Source organism: Mus musculus, chromosome 13, assembly GCF_000001635.26.
Source record: "Mus musculus strain C57BL/6J chromosome 13, GRCm38.p6 C57BL/6J".
In the NCBI taxonomy this organism is placed as follows: domain Eukaryota; kingdom Metazoa; phylum Chordata; class Mammalia; order Rodentia; family Muridae; genus Mus; species Mus musculus.
In genome coordinates, this window is record NC_000079.6 from 48,810,454 (window position 1) to 48,832,598 (window position 22,145).

Sequence of the window (22,145 nt, forward strand, 5' to 3'; positions counted from 1 at the left end):
CCTAGGCCAATGCTCCATGGACCGAGAGACATTTCCTGAACCCGAGGAGAGGGAAGCCAATGGCTCCACAGCCCCCTCTGAAGGCTGCCTCCCAGGCCAAAGCCATAATGGCAGGCCAAGTCACACATCCCTGAGTTCTGCAGAGAGTTATGTTGGAGCCTCCCTCGTTAGCCTGCCCTGCCCTGTGCACAATACAGGGCTGTGTCTCACAGGACAACAGCTGTCCTGGCACTGTCCAGCTGCGCTAGTCTGGGGACTTCACTGAGCATGGGCAGGAACAAATACCTTCAAGGTGCAATGCTCTATCCTGTCCTCAATCCAGGCCACAGGGACATGCCAAGACATGCACCGCCAGGGTCCTAAACCCTGAGGCTGGACCCCCATGAGAACCCACATGGACATGAACTTCCCACTCACGCCATCTGGGTGACCCCAGACCCAGCTGGCCCGGCTATCTACAAGGTTGCCGGAGAATCAGTGAACAAAGTTTAACTAGTCAGCATGGAAAATAATACTTTAATCCTCCAATTACCATACCTAAATCCCCTCCTTTTCCCATGGCGGTAAACACCAAGCAAAACCAGCCACAGGAAATTAACATATTTTCCTCCGTTTTCCTCAGCTGTTTTTTTCCAAACAGTCAGTACTTAAAACAGTGCAAATGGACCATCAAACACTGACCTGTGCTCCAACCGGGAGACTTTGGAAGAGGAACTGCCTGCGGCGGGCTGCGGGAGCTGGCTGGCCTCTGAGGCACGTGTGTGGACACATGTGGGGTCTGCAAAGCACTCTCCCCAGACTTGGGGCACGGGGCCACAGCAGCTCTGGTTTCTCATTAGCAGACAGCCCCCTCTGGCCTCATGAATAAGGACTCAAATACCCCCATCTGTGTTCTGTCTCCACGCCACCCAGAGTTCTCCCTCCACAGCACCCAGAACTGGGCACCAAGGTGAGGGCCTAGGCTCTTGGTCCTGTCTGCCCTCATCCTGGGTGGTACTAGGCTCACCCTAGGTTCCAACTTCCCAGGCCTTTCCATTGAGGTCATGGGAGATCCAGGGTACTAAGGATCTCTGAGACTCTGAGGTCAGCCATTGAAGTATTAGCTAGCACATATATTCTCCTGGAAGTCAGGCATTCCCACCACCAGAGACTGTGTGACACCCTGCACAGCATCACAGACTTGAGTGGAGGTGCTCCTATGAGAAGAAGCCACAGCCAGGCTTCCCCCATGTGTTCACCAAAACTCTCACTCTATCATGCCAGGCTAAGCCAGGACTCTGAGCCCAGAACCATGCACACCCCTCCCACCATGCCTGAGGCTGGGTGGCTGTGAACATGATATTGCATTCAAAACAGTAATCTATGAAATGAAATATGGCCAACTAATTCAGCAAAAGCTTGTTTCAATCAAGCCCTTAATCTGCCTTCCCAGAATCTCCCGTCATCTACGAGGAGGCCTGACCTAGGCCTCCACCTGCTGGAGCAGCCTCAGAGTCAGGGTGAGCGGCTGCCTCGGGCAGTCATCTAAAAACAGCTCTGGCAGATGAAGGAACAGGAACCCTGGACGGGCCCGTGGAGTTCTTCCCAAATGAGGGACCGGCACAGACAAGTGGATGTAGCCCAGCACTCAACAACTCTTTAGTAGCCCCAAGTTGGGCCCCTGTGTGAGATCAGCCCAGAGCCTGGGCCTGCCTCTGTTATCTCCAAGCTGTGGGCCATGGGACAGCTGTCTAAGCTCCCTACGCCTCAGGTTCCCCAATTATCAAGTTAAAGTCTGAAGCTGTCATGAGACTACAGAGCTGAGAGGACACTACTGTTCCTGAAGTATGTCGTGGAGGGTCTTGCGGTGGGGGGAGAGGGGGGTCCAGGCTGTGCCCCATCATTCACCTATCAGTGCCACATCTGGAAATGCCACTAAAGTTTCACTGAGAGGTAAACAATAGTCAAGTGCTTCAAACCCAAGTCAGCAATGCATGAATCTAACTGGGGCCATCAAGAGAATGGGCTGGTGAGATGGCTCAGAGGCTAAGAGCACTGACTGCTCTTGACTCCAGGGTTCAAATCCCAGCAACCACATGGTGGCTCACAACCACCTGTAATGAGATCTGAAGACAGCTACAGAATACTTATGTATAATAAATAAATCTTTGGGCCTGAACGAGTGTGGCCAACCGGAGCGAGCAGGGTTGACCGGAACAAGCAGAGATCTTAAATTCAGTTCCAAACAACCAGATGAAGGCTCACACCCATCTACAGCTACAGTGTACTCATATACATAAATAAATAAATCTTTAAAAAAAAAAAAAAGAGTCAAAGGAAGTCTATCCTTGCTGCTCTGAAAGCCCGGTTCTCAGCAGTCAGTGGCTAGGGCCTGTCTGCATCCCACTGTGTGGCGGGGTCTGCGCCCAGGGGCAGCCATGTTCTGCGAGTGCTGAGGGACACAGCCAGGGCCCACCTGTTGGGGTTGTACTCGAGTGCGCCAACCTCCTCGCTGGCCTGCAGCAGGTCCAGGATGCCGGCCGCGGAGCTCCCACTCTCCTTCTTCACTTTGGCATTTCTGCCTGGCTTGGTGTCCGTGTCGATGTGCAGAGAGCCCTCGTCAGAGGAGTCATCGCTCTGCGGAGCCAGGGACAGAGCAGCAGGTCAGGGCAGGGCACTGGGGAGCAGGTCCCTTCACGGGGAGACTAGTTTAAAGAGTTCTATACTAATGACTGCTACAGGGTAGTCTCAGGTTCACACTATGGGTGAGGTCCTCATGAGACAGGTGTGGGTGCTAAGCCTTTCCTAGGGTCCTCAAAACCACGAAGGTTGAAGTCACCTTCACACCCTGGGGTCTTTTCCAAAGAAAGCCCCAGGATTTCCAACCAGGGTGTTGTGACTATAAACCTCTGGCCTGGATAAGCTTATCCCAGCAGGTGGCTCAGGGGACTGGTACTTCCTGGGCTTCCCAGGAAACATGAGACCTCAGCCATGATCCTTTTCTGCTGGAAAGACAGCCTTGGAGGTCATCTTACTGTAAGACCCCAGCTGATGGGGAGCCACCCCCTGCTATTCCTATGCCAGGGGACACGTTTTGGTGCATTTATCTCCCATGGGCAGGACCAAAGGAGCATCGCCTTAGCCCTGGTGCCAGGGACTGAGCAAGACCATGTCCCTCTTGTGCCATGGACGGCGGGAGGGTGGCTGTCCTTGCACATCAAGCACAAGCGCGCTGCAGGCCGGGCTGTGGGAAGGGGCTGGGAGGCTCACCTTGTACACCGCAGAATCCAGCTTTGGCTTCGAGGTGGGCATGAGGAGAGCCTCCTTCTTGTCTAACAAGACTGAAAGCACAGTGGATAACTGTCAAGTGGAGACCTTCAGGGGGGTCGGCCGAGATCCCTCGGAACCCCCTGCCCACACCCACCAGACTCACAGGACAAGTCCCTTTTGGGGGCGCTCTTCTTCCTCCTGATGGGAAACTCGTCTATCTTCAGCTCCCCATCATCTGATACGTACTCATACTCATCGCGCACGGGCTTGGCCTTGTCCTCCTTGAAGCTCTGCAAGGCGCCGAACACACCAGGGCTGCTCGGGGGCCTGAGGGCCTTGGAGCTAGAGTAGTAGGAATAGGTCAGTGGGACCCCAGGGCCCTGAAGCCAGCAGACCATAGACCCTCACAGGCAAGAAAACCTCTGCTTGGAAGGCAAGCAGCTGGTCAGAGACTGTACAGCCCTGAGTTTCCACTGCGGGAAGTCTGCTTATGGAGAGGGACATCCTCTCATCCACAGCCTCCTCCTTTGTCCCATGTCACCTGGTATGAGGCCCAGGATACACAGTCACGCACTGTAGAGAAAGATCTGAATGTGCTTTGGTTCTGACAAGCATAGCCCACAACCCTCTTTTCCAGACTGCCAGAGTTTAAATCAAGTCTCAGGTGAGAACAGGGCCAACTCTTGTGTCTTTTTCTGCACACTTATTTTTGGGAAAAACATAAAACAATAGCACTTCAGCTATGGGCTATTAGATACTGTGTATCTTTCTTCTTGCTAGGGAAAGTCTTGCTTTCCCCAGGTCTGGCTTGGACCTCCCTAGGTCTTCAGGACATATTTTTCTCAACAGGAGGGACAGCAAGCTGAACAGAAGGCCTGCAACACTGACAGACAGCACAACAGGCCATTGCAGCCTCCAACAGTCTCAGGAAAGGCTGTCACCCTGCTGTCTTAAAGCTGGGTCACAGACACCACGCCTGTGCACACTTGTATACACAGAGCTCTAGTGCCTCATTCATTTTGCCTGCATATTCTACACTATGTAGCCTTGTCATAGAACTGGAAAGCTTCTCTGGGACAGTCTCAGGGACACTTCTACTGAAATGACAGAAGCAAACTCATCATATCAAGATAGCAAGACCAGGCCTGCGTGGGTTCCAATCGGCTGGCTGACTACATCCACTTGGGACCTGTCTCTCCATCACCCACAGTCCTTTTCCTCCCTTCTCAGAAAAGGAAACAGAGGCTCCCCACTCCTGCAGGCAACAGGGATATCTCAGCAGGACTCGTTTGTCACCTACACTGTGTGGGGATTATGGGTGTGACAGACGTGCCTGGTGGTCACTCTTCCCATCCACAACTGGAACCAAGACAGCATGGCCATGCTGAGGCTCACGTGGCTCCTAAGCTGGTGCCTTCACTCGCTCCTGAGGTCCTCAGCACCCAAATCTACACATCCCTCCCCATGGCATCCATCAGTTAAGGCCATAAGCTTATGTGGAGCCATGAACCTTCTGGGTGTGCCTTGCCCTGCCCCACTGGCCACCGGGCTCAGAGGCGCTGAGTCCTGGCCCTCCCTCATACCCTCAGCATTAGCTCACACCAGCCCCACTGTCAGGGTCTCCCTGCTGCCTCGCTGGCCCACACTGAGGCTGTACTCTCTATGGTCCCTGCAGCTCGGACTGTTCTGGAAACAGAAACAAGGACGTTCCACACAACACAGTGGTGGTGAGCGAGATCACTGTCTCAGAAAAAGAGCCACTCAAGGGTGTCAACCAGGTGTACAGTGTGGTATGTATGTGTGATGTGTCTGTGACATAGGATGTACATGTGTGTACATGCATATGTACACGTAGTATGAAGTATATATGGAGTGTAGGATGTGAGATGCCTGTGGGGTGGATGTGTTACAAATGGAATGGAATGGGCATGTGGTGATATTCCCATAAAAGTGTGTGTGTAATGGTGTAATGGGGGATGCATGTCTGGTGTAAACAGTGTTGTTGGAGGATATGATGTAATGTGTGTGTGTGTGTGTTGCCATGTATGATGTCACATATACACTGCATGCAGACTCAAGCGTGATTTGGAATGTCCACAGGAGTGTGCAAGCAATGGATGTGGGTGCCTGTGTGGTACAGGGCAGTGCACGGCATTTGCCATGTATAGTATGGACTTCGTGCACAGTGTGGGGGCACATATGTGATGTGGGACACTGTATGACTACCCATCCCTGCCCAGGCTCTCACGTACCCCAGGAGTTTTCTGTTGGAGAAAGAAAAGGAAAACTTGTCCTTGTTCCCAGCCAGGGGCGACTTCTCCAGCCTCTGCTCCTCCTCCATCTTCAGTAACGAGTCAGGTTTGCTGTTCTGAAAGCAAGGCCAAGGTTGTCCCTGAAGCCACTGGGGTGAGGGCTAGTGTCCCAACCCATGCTAGTGGGTATAACTGCGGACCAGATCATGCCCTGGGAAGCTGTTACCATTGCATGCACGACCTACCCTGGGAAGGCTGCCCAGCTTCAGGGGATGGGGACACAGACCAGAGATGGGACCACAGAGAAGATGAAAGGCAGCGGAGGAAGACATGGAGACGATGGCATGCTTGGTTTTACACTGACACTGTCTACAGAGGGTGGCTTACAGGAGGTCATGTGACTCCAGGCTCACACAGACTTTCCTCGCAGCTCTGGGGACAGGCAGATGCGCCCTGGCACAGGCCCACACCCACCCTCACCTTGTATTTCCACTTGGCTTCTGACTTGCTCTTTGTTTGCTCTCGAATTTCCAGCCTTTCCATGTCATTCTGCGTGTGGACTGTGTCCTTATTGGGAACACTCAGGACGCTCTTTGGGGTCTGCAAACAGAGGTAGCCGTGACCCAAAGGTAGACAGACACGGAAGGGGAGTGAGCTGGGGTTATGACAGCAGAGGAGACCAGGCACTCCTGCTGTCCACACACAGCAATCAATCCATTCCCTCATCCACCCACCCATCCGTTCATCTAGTCTCCCATCTCTCATCCACCCATCCGCCTACCTATCCATCTCTATCCGTTTACCCACTGTCCATCAGTTGACCCACTGACCCATCCACCAATAACACATCCACCCCTCTGTCCCTCCTTTCTTCCTTTCCCCAGAAGAGCAGCACCAGTGGAATATTACAAGCCATGAGGATGGCCCCCAAAATGTGGGAGAGCACTGTACTCATCCTGGAAGGAGCTCACAGCCAATAGTCCTTAATCTCACAGGTTTGGTAAGAGCCTTTACTGAGCCTGTCTCTCCCTGTCCACAGAGGTTCAGGCCCTTATAACAATCCCTTCTCCCAACCCTCTGCCTTCTCCTAGTGCTCTCAAACAGATGCACTGTGTATCTTCAGAGCCTTAGCTGCAGGGGTGAGTTCTAGTACTTCGGGAAACTAAGCAGGGTGGGCTCTGTGTGAACACCACCTCTGGCCTGCATCAATCCAGGGGCCCACCTGGGTGCTACCCCCACTACAGCACAAACCCTCTGTGCCCTCTCTCTCCAGGAGCCTCACTGCTCTGCAGGATCTACCTGCAGTTTGGGCCTGGATGTGCAGGCCTAGGGCTGGCACAGGCAGGGAAAAACTTTGATTGGGCAGATTCATCAATAGGCAGGCAGACCCTGGACCCTAGTCCTCTCTGAGACCTTGCCCTATAGCAGGCCTCCCTTCCCTTCCCAGTAACACAGGAGAGCAAAGAGGTGTTATCCCAGCTGTCCCTCTGGTCTGGCCCAAGACAGGGGCTCCAGTGCCCCAGCATATGAGGGAGGGGCTCAGGAGCCTACCTTCCCTTTCTTCGGTGGCTCCATCTTGGTCAGCGCCTCCTTTGTGTGAGCCTCAAGCAGGTCTAGGTTGGGGATGGTGGGTGAGGCTGACTCCTTGCACTTCTTCCCTTTCTTCTTGCTCCCATCTTTGAGCTTCAGAGTTTTGGGGGGCTTGGGGGATTTGGGGGGCTTGGGAATTTTGGATGGCTTGGGCATCTTCACAGTCTTGGAAGTCTTTTTTTTGGACACTTTCTCCAGGAGGGATCGAGGTGGGGTAGTCTCAACAGGAGATGGCGGTTCTTCCTTCTCCCGGTCTCCATCACAGACCTCATCTGAGGAGGCGGCAGCGTTTACTTCAGGTCGGACAGTTTTGGAGGCATTCTGGGATGGGAAAAGGAGAGGGTCATTCGTGTTCCCTCTAGACCATGCCAGGACACAGGCATGCTGGGAGAGGTGGGCAGCCCAGAAAGGCACACACAGCTGACACCATGTGACATGTTCATAGTTGTTGCATACTGTCAAGTGACATGGCTCATCATACCATCCAGTAACATCAAGAAATGTTCACACATCCCTACAGCCCACTCATACTGTCCCAGACCACAGTCCTCCAGTCCCCAATTTCCTGGGGCTCTTCTGTCCTCTCCAGGCTCAGGAGGCTGCCTGGGTCTGGTTCCTCCAGGCTCAGACTCCAAGCCTGGACCTGAGGTTCTCCATCCTTCTCCCCTTATCTCTCCAAGTCTCGGGCATGATTACTAATGCAGAGACATCTCCCTAGCAGGTTCCCTTGGTCCTAGGGTCCCTGGCATGGCCTTACCTCACTGAGCCTGATCTCTTTGGCCAGGTCCTTGATGAGCTGTGAGGGCCTGAAGTGCTCTGGGAGTTCGTCCTCATGCTCTGCCAAAGCCTGTGGAACCGTGGGGTCAGTGTCAACCTGGCCACTGCAGTGCCTAAGCCATTTTGTGTCTACCCAGCCAGGGCCAGGGCCACCCCGGGGGGTGGGATGGGATGGGGGGAGGGGCAGCTGCCATGGAGCAAGGCATGGTATGCCATGGGACAGTGCCCCAGAACAAGGCTCTCTGGGAGCCACCTCTGCTAGTGGAAAACGCATCAAGATGGCCTCCCCTGAGGCCACCCCTAGCTAACTGGCTGTGGAGTGGATGTGAGCCAACTGGCTCTCTTTATGATCAGGTGGTTGAAGTGGGAAGGACCCCTGAACTATCCCAGCTTTGAGTCTCAAGGAAATGGTAGCCATAGGACGGCCCCAGAAGGGAGGGAACTATGCCTGTGGCTTGTCTCCACCTAGCAGGACCACACATTGGTGAAGACAGGCCATGGACATGATTCCCTACCTGGCCTCTGCCTCAAGGTCCTCTGAACCTCCCACTTGTTCTCTCTGACCCCTTGTCCCTCAAGTAGCAGGAGGGCACGTGTCCGCTCTGAAGAGCGAGAGCCATAGTAGGAAACAATATCACAAGGTTACCCTAGGCTAAGCCAGATCCATTTCTCCCTCTGCAGCCACAACCTAGGCAGGGAGAGGAAGCAAAGGAGAAGCTGGCATCCTGCGGTCTTTGAGAAGCAGCTCCCACAGGCTAGGGAGAGCAGTGCACAGGATCTTGGGAAAAGATGAGGAAGGAAAGGGGTCCCCAGATTACAATGCAAGTTGTTAGCTGAGAGGCTGCACCCACACCAGGCTGCAGGGCTGCAGGGTGGCAAGAGTCACAACTATATCCCTAGTACTTCCTGTCCAGATCCAGATGTGTGGTCACCGCGCCAGCTGCCTCCTGGGACTCTCTCGGCCCTTTCCAGGTTAACAGGAAGTTTCCTTGTCCAAACTCCTGAGGGAATCTGGCCCTGGGGCCAGTGACCCCAGGCTGGCCCAGGCAATCTACATCTGTCTGACACCCCTCAGGGGACCATGGTTAGTGTTAGCAGGCCAGCTTAGGCCAGCCTGGAGGGAGTGTCTACCATGTGTTCCACAGGACACAGCCTTGGGATCTTCCCCACCCATCCCCTGTCCCCTCAGACAAACACACTCTGTGAGCTGCTTCTTACCTGCTTCTTCGTCCATGACCTAAAAGCACCATTGAGAATTTTAGCTCCTTGAACTAAGTGTGGGGGCAGCTGTTTCCCAGACTTGTGAGAACCTGGGAAGGACACAATAAGTTAGTTAGTGTGGTGTCTGCTTAGCCTGCCCCAGCAAGAGGCCTTCCAGAGGCCACTGCCCCCAGACCACTCGCCCAACTGCCAACGGTTCTCCTTGGAATCTGGGGTGCCCACCCACCCAGCACCTGCCCTACAGGGGAAAGGCTGACCTCCCGTCTCCTCCATCTCATATGAAGCTTACCTAACAGGATCCCAAACAGGTCAGTTGTCTCTCCCCTCTCTGCCCAGGAACCCCGAGCCCTGTCTTAGTGGATCAGAACTTATACCAACCCCCCAGATATCTTCTTATGCCTGTGCCCTAAGGGGTCATGATCAGGGCTCCTAAAGGGCTGTAATATCCCTTAGACCAGGGTTGCAGGCTCAAGTCACCCAACCTGGAGTGACAGGTACCTTTGAACGCTTCCAATAGGTGCTTTCCCATGTACCAGCAGGCAGTTTCAAAGTTGGGAAACTGAGTCAGGCTGCCAAGTTTTAACCTCCTTTCCACCTCGTATGCCCTGGAAGCCACAGGAAAGAACTAGTCAGGGCAGGAGCTTCAAACAGACCACGCAAGGGAGAGCCCAGGCTACTGAGCCAGCTCAGGTTCCCCCCCCACCCCCCGGGCTTGATGTCACCCAAAGTGACAGCTACCATGGGTGGAAGCAGTTGGCTGTAGTTACTAGAGAGGCTGGCCATTGTTCAGGAAAGGTGACAACAGCCTTCATGATCCCAAACCACTGCTAGGTTGTTCCTAGCCCAGAGCATGGAACCTACCCCTCTTCCCCTCAATACACAGATGTCAGCATAGCAACCCATAGGCTGAGCCCAGAAGTCTGGCCAAGGTGCCCATTGGGCAACCTGGTCCAAGGCTGGACAGCACTGTAGGAGCGACCTACCTCATCTGCATCTCCACACTGAGGCTGTGGAGGAAATGTCCAGCGAAGGCCAGGCAGTCCACGGGGGTGAGTGTGGCATAGATCCAGCCTGAGAGAGACATGTAAAGCTGTGACTAGCTTCTACCTCGCTTCCGTGCTAGCTTTCACCTCCCCCACTCACTCACCCCAGACTCCAACTCTATCATCTATCAGCTCAGGCCAGGTAGGAACCTCTGAGAGAGGTGGAGGAGGGAGCGTGTCTGAGGTCACATAGGCTATTGAACACTCGAGTACCATACAGATAGAAACTGAGGCCTAGGTGCCAAGGGGACATGCCCACACCCCAGGGCAGCACTGCCATCAGGAGAGGGAGCCCAAGTCTCAGACCTGTCCACACAGGTCAGAAGAGATAGGGCTGGGACTGTCATTCTCCCCAGAGGCAGGGATTTGTTTCTAGGTTATCCCAGGGGGATGGAGGTGGGGCTGAACTCCAGAAAAGCCATAGTGCCTCCCTCCCAGAGTAACTATAAAGATGCCTTAAAGGAAGGAGAGACCCTAGAGCCAGTCAAAGGCTGAGTTCAGTCATGTTCTGCAGCCTCATTTGGATCCTGATTTTAAAGCACATACATAATCACTAGGAAACCAGCATGTGGATCAGCTACTGGATGGTACAGTGGGGCTCACACTTCAATCTCAAAATGTGGTCAAATTACGTTAGAAGGAAGAAGTCTTTTAGAGTGGACTGCTCAGCTCTACGGTTCATCTTCCCGGGAGAGGCTGGCGGCCTCAGCTGCTCAGGACTTTACATTGCACCAGTTGAAGTGTTCCTTAGGAAGACTTCTGAACGACCACCCTTTTCCTCTAGAGCTACTGACTGAGCCAGGTCTCCCATGCCAAAGTCGGCTGGCCACACAGCCCTGAGCTAACCTGGTGCTGACCAGGGCAGGCCTGGCTAGGGACAGCAAGACACCCTGTCAGGGGAATGCAGCGTGAAGAATGGGCCCTGTACCTGTGCAGCACACTCACCTGAGGGGATGAAGAGGGTCTGGCCCTGCTTGACAGTGCATTTATAGCACCTGTCCACCTGGTCGGCGAAGAACATCTCGCTGTGGTTGGAGGCTGACCGCCAGCGCTCATATAGGGAGATGTTGGCTGAGGCTGGCCGGATGAGATAGAAGATCTTCTCCCCCTGCCAAAAGAACTCACTGGCAGAGCCGAAACACCGGGGATGTGGGACAGAGCCCACCTGGTGCTGGGGCTGCTGAAGTGGACAGTAATCTGACTGAGGATGCTGGTGTGGCGGGTAGAGCCTACTGGGTGTTGAGGGTACTGGAGTTGAGGGTAGAGCCTACTGGATGCGGAGGACTCTGGGGCAAGGTCAGAGCCCACCAGGTTTCTGGGGGTGGCAGGTGGGGGAGAAGCCATAGGTACTAGGAACACTAGAACAGAAGCAGAGCCCACAAGGCTCAGGTGACATTAGGGAGTAGAGTCTACTGGGTGCTAGGGACTCTTGGACAGGGGATACAGCCCACTAGGAGCTGGGGCACAGAGGCAGGTAGCAGAGCCCACTAGGTGCTGGGGACAATGGGCCTGGAGTGGAGCCCATCACAACCTGCTTGGACCAGTGGTGGGTCCTGACTTGAAAGTCACCCTGTAAGGCTCACCACTGCCACCTGCAATACTGCCTTGCGTTCTGGAAGGTTCTAGGTGTGTGGGCCTGGTCAGGAGCAGTACACACATTATTATTCCATGACACTACAAATTCCACATGGGCTCAGGAGTAATAAAAAAAATGTAGACTACCACCTAACAAGTCCCTGCTCTCCAGAGCTTCTGGGCTTCCAGGCTGGATAAAAGGAAGTCACCATTTCCCAGGTGGTTATATGAAGCCCGGGCCAGGCTCTGCACCGAGCATAAAGAGCCTCATTCTCATGCTCCAGGACAGACGCGATGACGGCGATGACTCAAAGCCTCACAGGACTGGAGCAGGCATGTGAGGTCACCGCCCCAGCTCGAGCCAGAGCTGGTCTGGAGAAGTGTAGTTCGCAGCTGGCAGAGCCAGGATTTTTGTTGTTAAACACATCCAGTTCTCTTAGCTCCCCCTTTGCTTCAGTGGTGAGCCCCTAACCCTCATGTAGCCACCATCTCGCCTTTTGACTCTGGAGTGGTTTCTGGGAAGTCTTCCCAGCACCTCTGCACTCTACTCTGGACACTAGGTGACCCAGTGGCCTCTCCTAATAGTTAATGAGCTCTCAGGACATTAGACACATGTATGTCACTGGTCCCAAGTGCTCCTTATATATGTACATCTCCTTGGCTTCCTGTCCCACAACTGGCCATCCCAGTGGCTCCCAACCCAGGAAGTGGGTGACTTGCTGGCCACAGACAGGGCTCAGAGGGACTGTCACCCTGAGGACAAGGATGTGTCTAGGGGTGTGGCTCACCTTGAGGACATGGTACCACGCTGAGGCACCTCCAGAGTCAATGTGGAAGTCGGTGTAGCTGTCCTTCACACAGATCAGGCAGTACTTGGTCACCTTGGGCTTGGCCAGCAGCGCGTCATCGGGCCAGTAGTTTTCCACCCACGATAGTTTCTTCACAATGTCAGGTGGCTCCACAAAGCTGGACATTCTAGAGCCATAAAAGGAAGGGCAGTCAGGAGGACGGGGCCCCGGGGCTCCCATTTTTAATGCACTCTAAGGTAGGAACAGTGCGAGGCTCCTTCCACATTCTACCTTGTAAATCTGCAGGCCCTGGGCAGGCATCTCACTTCCTAGGGGAGGAAAGGAAAGGCTGCAGAGGGTGGGGTGAGCCCAGCCACAGAGTGGGGCTGCAAAGGCCACAGGGGATTGACTCTACCCCCCAATAAAGAGGGGTAAGAGAAAGGTCTCAGAGAGTCTTAAAGTGGCCCCCTGGGGTTGGCGCTCAGAAGAGATGCTTCTCAACGGTGCCTTGTGTGCCATTTGAAGAAAGGCCACCTCTCTCCAGGGCAAAGCACAGACAGCCCAGAGACCCCCCCACCCCCCTCACCCCAGTCACATTTAGTTGCTATCAAATCAGCCGCATCCCTTTCAGGGAAGGTGGGGAAAGGCGTAAGTGACCTGGTGTGCTAGTTGGCTTTTTTCTAACTTGACATAAGCCGGAGTCATCTGAGAAGGGAACTCTGACTGAGAAAACATCTGTATCAGACTGGTCTATAGACAGGCCTGGAGGGCATCTTCTTGACTAGTCGGCAGCCTGACTCAGTTTCCCAACTTTGAAACTGCCTGCTGGTACATGGGGAAGCACCTATTGGAAGCATTCAAAGGTACCTTTCACTCCAGGTTGGGTGACTTGAGCCTACAACCCTGGTCTAAGGGATAACCAATATGGGAAGGACTAGGCCACTGTGGGTGGTGGTACCTCCCCTGGGCAGATGGTCCTGGGAAATAGGTCAAGCCACGGGAGCAAGCCAGTAAGCAGTACTTCTCCACGGCCTTTGCTACAGTCCCTACCTCCAGGTTCCCTCCCTGACTTCACAGCATGATGAACTATAAAATGAAATAAACCCTCTCCTCTCCAACTTTCTCTTGGTCATGGCGTTTTATCGTAGCGATAGATAGTAATGTAATACACCTGGGGCTCAGTGAAACGTCTGCAGCCCCCATGCAGCAACAGAGAACCAGGTGTGACCGTTCTCGCTGCCTCAGGCCAAACAGGCCTCTCATGCCTCTACACTTAGCTGAACTCCTGTGAGTTCTTTATCTCATTCACCTGACCAGGCTGTCTGGGGTAGCTCCGTATAACCTGATCCTCTGTATCCATCCATCTTACATATGAGCTGGCTTTTCTCATACCTATAGGTGGGACTCTAGCACCCTGACTCAACCTCTAGTCCCTAAACTCCTTCCACACCCTCAATATGACACACACAAGCTCTGCATTTGGAGACTGCTTCTCTGTGGGACATGCACCCTACACGTGCAACTTTCCTGACTCCCACATCTGGTGTGCATGATGCATACCTGTCCTGGAGACCCCTCTCAGTCACCGCCAGGGAACCCATGCCTTCCTCCTACAAACAAATCAATTAAAACCCCTCACAGGTTTTTAATGCTGTTGGACAAAGCCTAGGACCCATTAAGGTATCAGACTCCAGGCTCCTCTCCCTGTCTGTGCTCCCTGATCTTCATGTGTGTGATCTCCAGGCTTGCTGTCTCCCAACCAGTGGAGGGGAACTCTCCATCGTCATGAAAACTCCACCAAGAACCACAGCCTAGTCCTGTTGGCCCAGTCTGAAGATAGGATAGAGCTTGTGCATAAATGACCCACAGACACACCGTCCCGCAGACTCATGCCAATGATAACACCTGAGACCTGCTGGGACCTCTACATGTGGCCTCATAGGTTGAGGCCAGTGATAGGCAGAGCAGCCACGGCAGTTCAGTCCTGTGTAGGTGAGTACGCATGTGCATGCAAGAGTGTCAGTACATGTGGCGGGGAGCGTGTGATGGAAGTGCTGTGTGTGACGTTAGTGAGTGTCACGTGTGCTGAGAGTTTCCGTGGTCATGGACTGTCAAAGGGGGCTGGGTGTTCACACAATGAATATGCTGCAGGTGTCCCAGCCATGCCAGAGCTGTGTCCTCAGAGTGTTCCTGAGTGTGAAATGTCCCTAAGTGTGTCTATCCTCAGCGTGTCTACATCTTGTTCTATGAGTGTGTAGTGATATGGTTCTATCTGTGGGCTGCCTCAGTGTGTCCTGAGAGTGTGTCATTATGCTGTGTCTTCATTTGTCCACAGACATCCATGAGTACACTGAGTGTGAGTGGGTGTGTGTGAACCATAAGACAGGCATCCACGAGTGCACTGAGTGTGAGTGGGTGTGTGTGAACGATAAGACAGGCATCCATGAGTGCACTGAGTGTGAATGGGTGTGTGCAAACCCTAAGACAGGCATCCGTGAGTGCACTGAGTGTAAGTGGGTGTGTGGAAACCCTAACTAAGACAGGCATCCATGGGTGCACTGAGTGTAAGTGGGTGTGCGCATGGTCTGTGTGTTATGAGTGTGTGTCAATTTGTTATGTGTTTGTGTTTGTGTGCCACAGGTGTGTGTAAATGTCAGTGTGCCATCCCAGCATGTCATTAGTATGCACGAGGAGCACATTCATCTGGAAGTGACTCGTCCATGCTGCCCCAGTGGCTTTCTCTGCGAGTGGGTGTTTTCCTTTGGCTCCTGTTTGATCTGAGCTGTTCAGTGTGCTTTAAGAGAAAGGAGAACCAGGCCTGCATGGTGACTGCTGGGCAGCTCACAGGACAGCAGCAGGCCATGCAGAGTAGGGCTGCAAGCCAGGCTTTGCATCGTCCACCCAGAGCAAAACCTCAAGCAACGCTTCACAGTCCCCACACCAGGGTAGAACCCCAAACCAGGCTCACAGCCCCGGAACCCAGAGCAGGACCTGAGACAGCGCTTGCAGCCCTCACATCAGGCCCAACACCATCCTGCAAACTCCAGGCTGATGACATTGGCTTTGAGTCGAACCTGCCAACCAACCCAGAGTAGCCTGTCACCTGGTGTCTGAGAACTCGAGGTTGGTCACGTTGAGAACACGCTTGCGGTTCGTGCTATAGTAATAGTCCACGAATTCTTTCAGCTTCATTTTGCAGTCTTTCTGTTTGGTAACGTCTGTCACATCCACACTCCTCTCCGGCCCTGGGGAGGAAGCAGGACATGAACATGCCGGGAAAGCGCTATGGCCTCCCTGGAGGACATGGTGGGGTGGACACTGACCTGTCCTCGGCTGCCTTTGTGCATGGCCGTACCACACCCCCAGGACAAATAGGGGCTGAGCCTCTCTCTCCTACCTATAATTGCTGTGGATTCATGGGTGCTGCTTTTCTGGACCCTGTGACATTGTAAAGTGGTGAATCTCACCTCAGCCAGAAAGGCCACATCAGCAAATAAATACACAGATGCTTAGCCAACTTGAGCTTCAGATAATGATGGACATCTTGGCATAAGTACTTCCAGAAAAATATTAAAATTAAAAGCCAAGAGCCCTGCATTTCAAGGCCACTTGTTTGTTATGAATATAAAGGCTTGGTCCTAGCCTGTGCTGCTATTTGGAAGAGTAGAACCTTTAGTATGTGGTGTCTAGTCAGAGGATGCTAGGAGGTCCCTGGAGGGGATTGTAGAACCCTGGCCTTCCTTTTGCTTCCTGACTTATGATATGAATAGTTTGCTCCATCACACACAATCTTACCAGTGACCCCAAACTCTGGAGACAATGACTATGGACTGGTGGCTCTAGAATCATGAATTCAAATGCCCTTCCCCCCTTTATAAATTATTTGTCTCGACTTTTTATTATAGCAGTAGAATGCTAATATAGGAAAACTAATATAAGCACCAACACGCTGTTCTCACTGATCAATTGGCAACTACTCAGGAAATATTTATTTTGCCCTTTCTGTGTCTGGTCGGGAAAAGTTGAGGCTCGTCAAATAGCTAAGGAAAGAAAAGTCTTTACAGAAGGTTCACAACCAAGAGAGGAGGAAATAACACAGAGTAGACAGTCAAAGGTGCCCTCTGTCAGGGCCACAGTGGCTGCTCAGACCCAAGGCGGAACCTGTCGGAACATCTGTGGACAAGAATCCTGGACACCAGGCCCCAGACCAAGGTGGCATCATTACAGGTTTCTATTAGGGACTGTAGGTGTCCTCAAAGATGGAGGAGCACCCGATGGGAAGGGAGGGCCACAAATCCTTGAGAGTACACAAGCAGGTCTTCCCGCTGGAGCTCTCAAGAAAACACCCAGGACACAGTGAGCCCCTGGATGCCACAGCTGGGGCACTGACAACCAATCACAGCCTGGATCTGAGAAATTCTGCAGGCCCCACCCGGACAGAATGGCACACACAGAAGGAGATATAAGGGACACACAAGCCATCCTGTTCAAACCCTGAGTCAAACGACCAAATGTAAATAAGAGTGTTTTGCTAGGTGGTGCTGGTGCACACCTTTAATCCCAGCACTCAGGAGGCAGAGGCAGGAGGATCTCTGTGAGTCTGAGGTCAGCCTGGTCTATAGAGCAAGATCCAGGACAACAGCCATGGCTACAGAGAAACCCTGTCTCAAAAAACTTCAAATAAATAAATAAATCTGGAGATAAAACCCAGGACTTTTATCATGTAAATAGGTGTGTGTGTATGTGTGTGTGTGTGTACAAATGTGTGCATGCATTCATGTGTAAACACATGTGTGGAGGTCAGAAGACAACTTTCAGGAGTTGGTCCACACCTTCTGGTCTGCTTGATTTTCAAGGTTTCTCTGTCTTTGCTGCTGCACACTCCAGACCAGCCGGCCTGTGAGCTTCTGGGGATTCCCTGCCGCTGGCTTCCATTTTCCAGCAGGGGTGGCAGGATTATAACGCACACTAACACATTAGCTTTTTATGTGGGTCCTAGGGATGCAAGGTCATCAGGCTTACATGGTGATCCTTCTCCACAACTTTAAACAGGAATCTTCTGAAGGACTGGGGAGAACTAAGTCAGAGTATAAGCGTATCTAACCTGGAGCCCATAACCACATGTGTCTCAGGGAAGCCAGGAATGTGGTCCGCCATATTTGTAGATGACAACATCGTGACAGGGAATTGTCACCAATGTCACCAGGGATGGATCAAACCATGTTCAGCTAGCAGTGAAGTCCACAGGGAAAAGTTATAGGCAAACATAAATCTTAAGATGCTGAAAGGGGAAGAAGTTCAGGAAGGAGAAAAATCAACATAAGGCTGGTGGGTATGCAGCCAACAGCCAGTGCACAGGCTGTCTGTCTGTCTGTCTGTCTGTTTCCTTCATTGTCTGTGTTTGAAATGTTCCATGTGCTGGGTGTGTTGGCAGGGGCAGACAGAGCTCTGTGAGTTCCAGGGCAGCTTGGTCTACCTAGAGTTCCAGACCAGCTAGAACTACTTAGAGAGCCCCACCTCCACTCCTGCCCCCGCCACAACAAACCTTCATGAAAGTCAAGGAGATGGAGCCTTGGGTAAAGCACAGAATTTACATATTCTGAGCTCAGATGCCCAGCGCTCATTTAAAATGGAGTGTGTGGCCATTCGTGCTGGAACAGCCACAGGAGGATGGCTGTGGCTCCAGGTTTGGTTATGGATCCTGTCTAAAGAGCCTTGAGCCTCACCTGCTCTCACCAGATCGAGGATAAGCCCAGGGATCAAACACTCAGCACAGCTCTTTACCGCAATACCCCCTACTCCAGGCTTGAAGAAGGGATGCAAAGGGCAGTACTCACCCACATAGTTCTCCACATCACTCACGTAGAATGTTGGGGCAGGGACAGCTAAGCCCAGGCCATCTTTCTTGGGGACAAGGATGGGCTCAGTGAAGCCATGCTCCTCCATGTAGCCCACGGTGAGCTGGCTACCTGGCACACGGGACACCACGTCTTCAGCACTATGGAGAGAGGGAGGGTGGGAGGCCTCAGTGTCCCTGACCACATGCCTCCCAGGTCCCTAGAGGCTGGCCTGCAGCAGCACCCTAACAATTATCACTGAGACAGCTGTAGGCAAGTCTGTGGTTCTGATTCCAGTAATCCACCCTGGAAGCAAGACACACAGGTCCACTGATAACTGTAACGGGAACACGAAGGTCAGGGACCACAGTGACGAGGGACAGCAGAGCTCTGCCGTGTCCCTGCATGCTGGCCACCCTTTGTACTGCAGCAGAGGCAGGCAGCGAGACACGCTCCTCATGGGTCTCTCGCTTTCTCATGCACCTCTCCCCACCCCCCACCCCCCCACACACATTTTTTGGAAAAGAGAGCAAACCCAAATCCTTCTACCACATCTTGTGGAATCCCAGGTAACTTTCCTGTAGAAACTCACAAGCTGATCCTAAAATCCACCGTGGACTACATGAAGGAGCCAGAATATCACAGTCATGAAAATGAAGAGCTTATAATTCAAGACTTACAGATCTTGACTTCAAAATTTAATACAGGAGTCAAGTGTAGTCCTGGCACAAGGACAAACACAAACTGGCACCTAGAATTCTGTCCAGACATAAATGTGGACACTGACAAACAATTGATCTCAATAGAGGTGCCAAGGCCATGTAAGCAAAAGGTAGCCTTTTCAACAAGTGATACTGGAACAAATAGAAAGTCACACACACACACACACACACACACACACACACACACGTAATGAAGTTATTTACTCCATTCCATATTCAAAAATTAACTCAAAATGTATCAAAGTATAAACTTAACAGCTAACACTACAAAACTTTTAGGAGACACCAGGAAGATAAATCTTCACGACCTTGGATTTGGTAAAGGTTTTAGATTGCAACAAGAGCACAAGAAACAAATGAAAGGTTAGATAAGACCAGGACATCAGAAGGACTTTCTGCTTCAAAAGCTGCCATCAAAAAAGTCACAAGACAGATGGATGGGGCAGGAAATTCCTGCCAATCTTGCATAAAGATGGAGCCTCCAGCATATGTAAAGAGGGGCTGGAGGGGGTTCAACAGCTGACAGCTGCCTACAATTCCAGCGCCAGGGGAGGTAATGGCCTTTTCTGTACTACACAAGCACTTGTATTTATGAGCGTAGACACAAACACATAATTTTTATTATACACACACACATACATACATACATACATACATACATACATACGGGCAAAACACTCGTACAAATAAAATAAATCTAAAAGAATTTTTTTTTAAGTGTGAGGCAGAATCAGTGAGAGACTCGGCAGATAAAAGAGCCTGCCAGCAGGTCTGTTCATATACACAAATGCATGTACACACAAATAGATATGTAAATATAATCTAAAAATATTTAAAGTGTGAGGCAAAGGGCCGAGGAAACTCTGTCTCAGAAAGAAGAAGGGGAGGAGGAAGAGGAGGGGGAAGAGAAAGAGGAGGGGGAGGGGAGGAAGAGGAGGAGGACCATGCCTGATAACACCTAAGGTAATCCTCTGGCCTCCCAATGCAGGTGCGCACATGTGCGTACACACATGCAGTGTATGAGGAAAAAGAGCTCAATAGATTTCTCTAGGAAGAGAACAGAGAAGCTCACATGTAAACAAAAAGTTGCTTAGCATCTTCAGTCATGAGAGAGACATGCAAGTCAAAACATGGGACCACTTCACATCCACAAGATGGCCAGATTCAGAAGCACCACACTAATGAGAGCGAGCCACAGACTGAGAGAACCCTGCTCCACCACGGCTGGCAGGAGTGTCATGTGATGCAGCCGCCTTGCAAAGCAGCCTGGCAGTTCTCAGACAATTAAACACGGATTTTCCATCTGATCCAGTGGCTCCACACTGAGAAACGAAAACATATGACCACACAAAAACATGTGTATAAATATTTAGACCACAATTATTCATAGTAGCTAAAAAATAAAAATATAAAAACAAAAACAGAAACAGAAAACGACCCAAATGGCCATCAGCCGTGACACACATCAGAAGGATACACACAGCAACCGGTCCAGCCAGACAATGGGATTCTACTCAGCCAAAAAGAGAACCAAGTTCTGACAGACGGCTGACGTACAGTGCAGTGGGCCTTGAAAATAATCGAAGTAAAAGAAGCCACCCCTATACTGGGTGATGCTCTTTCTAGGAACAAGCCCCGGGAAGCAGAGTTACCCACGAGAAAGCAGGACCTGAAGGAAAAGGTGCCGTGGTTTCTCAGGGATATGGGAAGAAGTTGGCAGGATTTCTTTGGGGGGGGGGGTAGGGTTAAAGTCTCTGAACTTGACTAATGAAGAGGCACACATCTGTGAACGTATCAAAAGCTACTGAACTTTATATGGGTGCATTATGGTAAGTGACTGCACCTCAGGGTGGTCAGGGGAGCTGAAGGAGACGCTCTCTGCTCAGAGGAGCAAGGACAAAACCTAAGCTCAGCTGCCCATGTGAGCTTTCACAATAAACATCAGAAACCCACCAACTGAGAACTCTGCCCAGTGATGCTATCCTTCTAACGTAAGAGAGAAATAAAGATTTTCGGTCAGACAAACAGAACTAACCTCTCAACTGTAGGTGACTCAGAACAGCTTCCCTAAACTGGCCTTTCCCACAGGGATGCTTGTCTGCCCACTTCTTTGCCAGACCTCAGACAGAACAAGGATGTAGGAAGTAGAAGAAAGGTAAGGGCCTCTACCAGGCAGGGAGAGCATGAGGCAGGCGGCCAGACACCAGGATGGAAAGACATAATTTCCACCCAGAGAAGAACAGTCCTCAAGAGATACTGAGAGAGGGGAGAGGTGACCTGTCTATGGAAGGCCTGAAGCTCCTGCCTCCACAGCAGGTTCCTGGTTTTTGCTCTCCTGGAAGAGGAAGTCCCCAGTGAAAGACATGTGGGCTGAGTGAACACACAGTCCCGGGTGCAGTGATGGGAAGACGGAAGGAGGATGCAGGGCTTCAGTGGATGGGCCCATGCCTTGGGCAGCAGCGCCTGGACCCCGCCCACCTTGGAAGGTCTGCCCACCTGGGGAAGGTTCGGCTCCGCAGCTCCTTGATGAACAGCTGACTGCCATTCTGCACTGGTTTCACGTCCGGTGTTGGCCCAGGGCCGTGTTTGTGCCAAGTCCGCTTTTTCTTGACTGTGGAGGAGACAGAAGATGAGCGTGTTCCAAGTACAGCTCCCACCCAACTTTGGAAGCCCTTACTCCTACAAGGGAACACCCCAGCCGGGCATCCCAGGGCATAGAAAGGTAGCTAGGAAGCTCACCAGCACAGACCAGGGGCTCACTGTCCCATAGCGGGAGGACATAGGATGCTTGGCGTCCATATGAAGAACTGCCACCTTCCTGCCAGGACCTTCCCCGTTCATACACTCTTTCCCCACCTCCCAGTCACCGTGCCCATGAACTGACCCATAATGGTGAGTTGACCCACAGTATAGGAATGCCAAGCTGTCCATGGTACTGAAGTTGTCATGTAGCCTTCAGTGCTGGGGACACCTGGGTTCTCACCCTGACCCCATAGTGAACATGACAGTGATGGCCTGAGCCAGGGATGGGGAGTGTGTCCCATCAGCAAGGTGAGTACACTTTGCACATATGAGCTTCTGTGCTGTGACT

At 52.1% G+C, this 22,145-nt stretch overlaps 1 protein-coding gene across 1 annotated transcript in view; it reads right to left on the minus strand.

The window, feature by feature from the left end:
* Phf2 (PHD finger protein 2) overlaps positions 1–22,145 on the minus strand; it is a 69,136-nt gene that overhangs the window by 8,704 nt on the left and 38,287 nt on the right. The window contains exons 3-17 of the mRNA NM_011078.3: positions 21,551–21,665; positions 18,333–18,493; positions 15,599–15,740; positions 12,496–12,682; positions 11,078–11,240; positions 10,073–10,160; positions 9,588–9,694; positions 9,087–9,178; positions 7,849–7,938; positions 7,053–7,412; positions 5,982–6,101; positions 5,502–5,617; positions 3,413–3,591; positions 3,250–3,320; positions 2,456–2,616 (exon numbers count right to left, since the gene is read on the minus strand). Of these exons, the coding sequence (NP_035208.2) occupies positions 2,456–2,616; positions 3,250–3,320; positions 3,413–3,591; positions 5,502–5,617; positions 5,982–6,101; positions 7,053–7,412; positions 7,849–7,938; positions 9,087–9,178; positions 9,588–9,694; positions 10,073–10,160; positions 11,078–11,240; positions 12,496–12,682; positions 15,599–15,740; positions 18,333–18,493; positions 21,551–21,665 (2,152 nt within the window). The remainder of the gene's footprint in view (positions 1–2,455; positions 2,617–3,249; positions 3,321–3,412; positions 3,592–5,501; positions 5,618–5,981; positions 6,102–7,052; positions 7,413–7,848; positions 7,939–9,086; positions 9,179–9,587; positions 9,695–10,072; positions 10,161–11,077; positions 11,241–12,495; positions 12,683–15,598; positions 15,741–18,332; positions 18,494–21,550; positions 21,666–22,145) is intronic.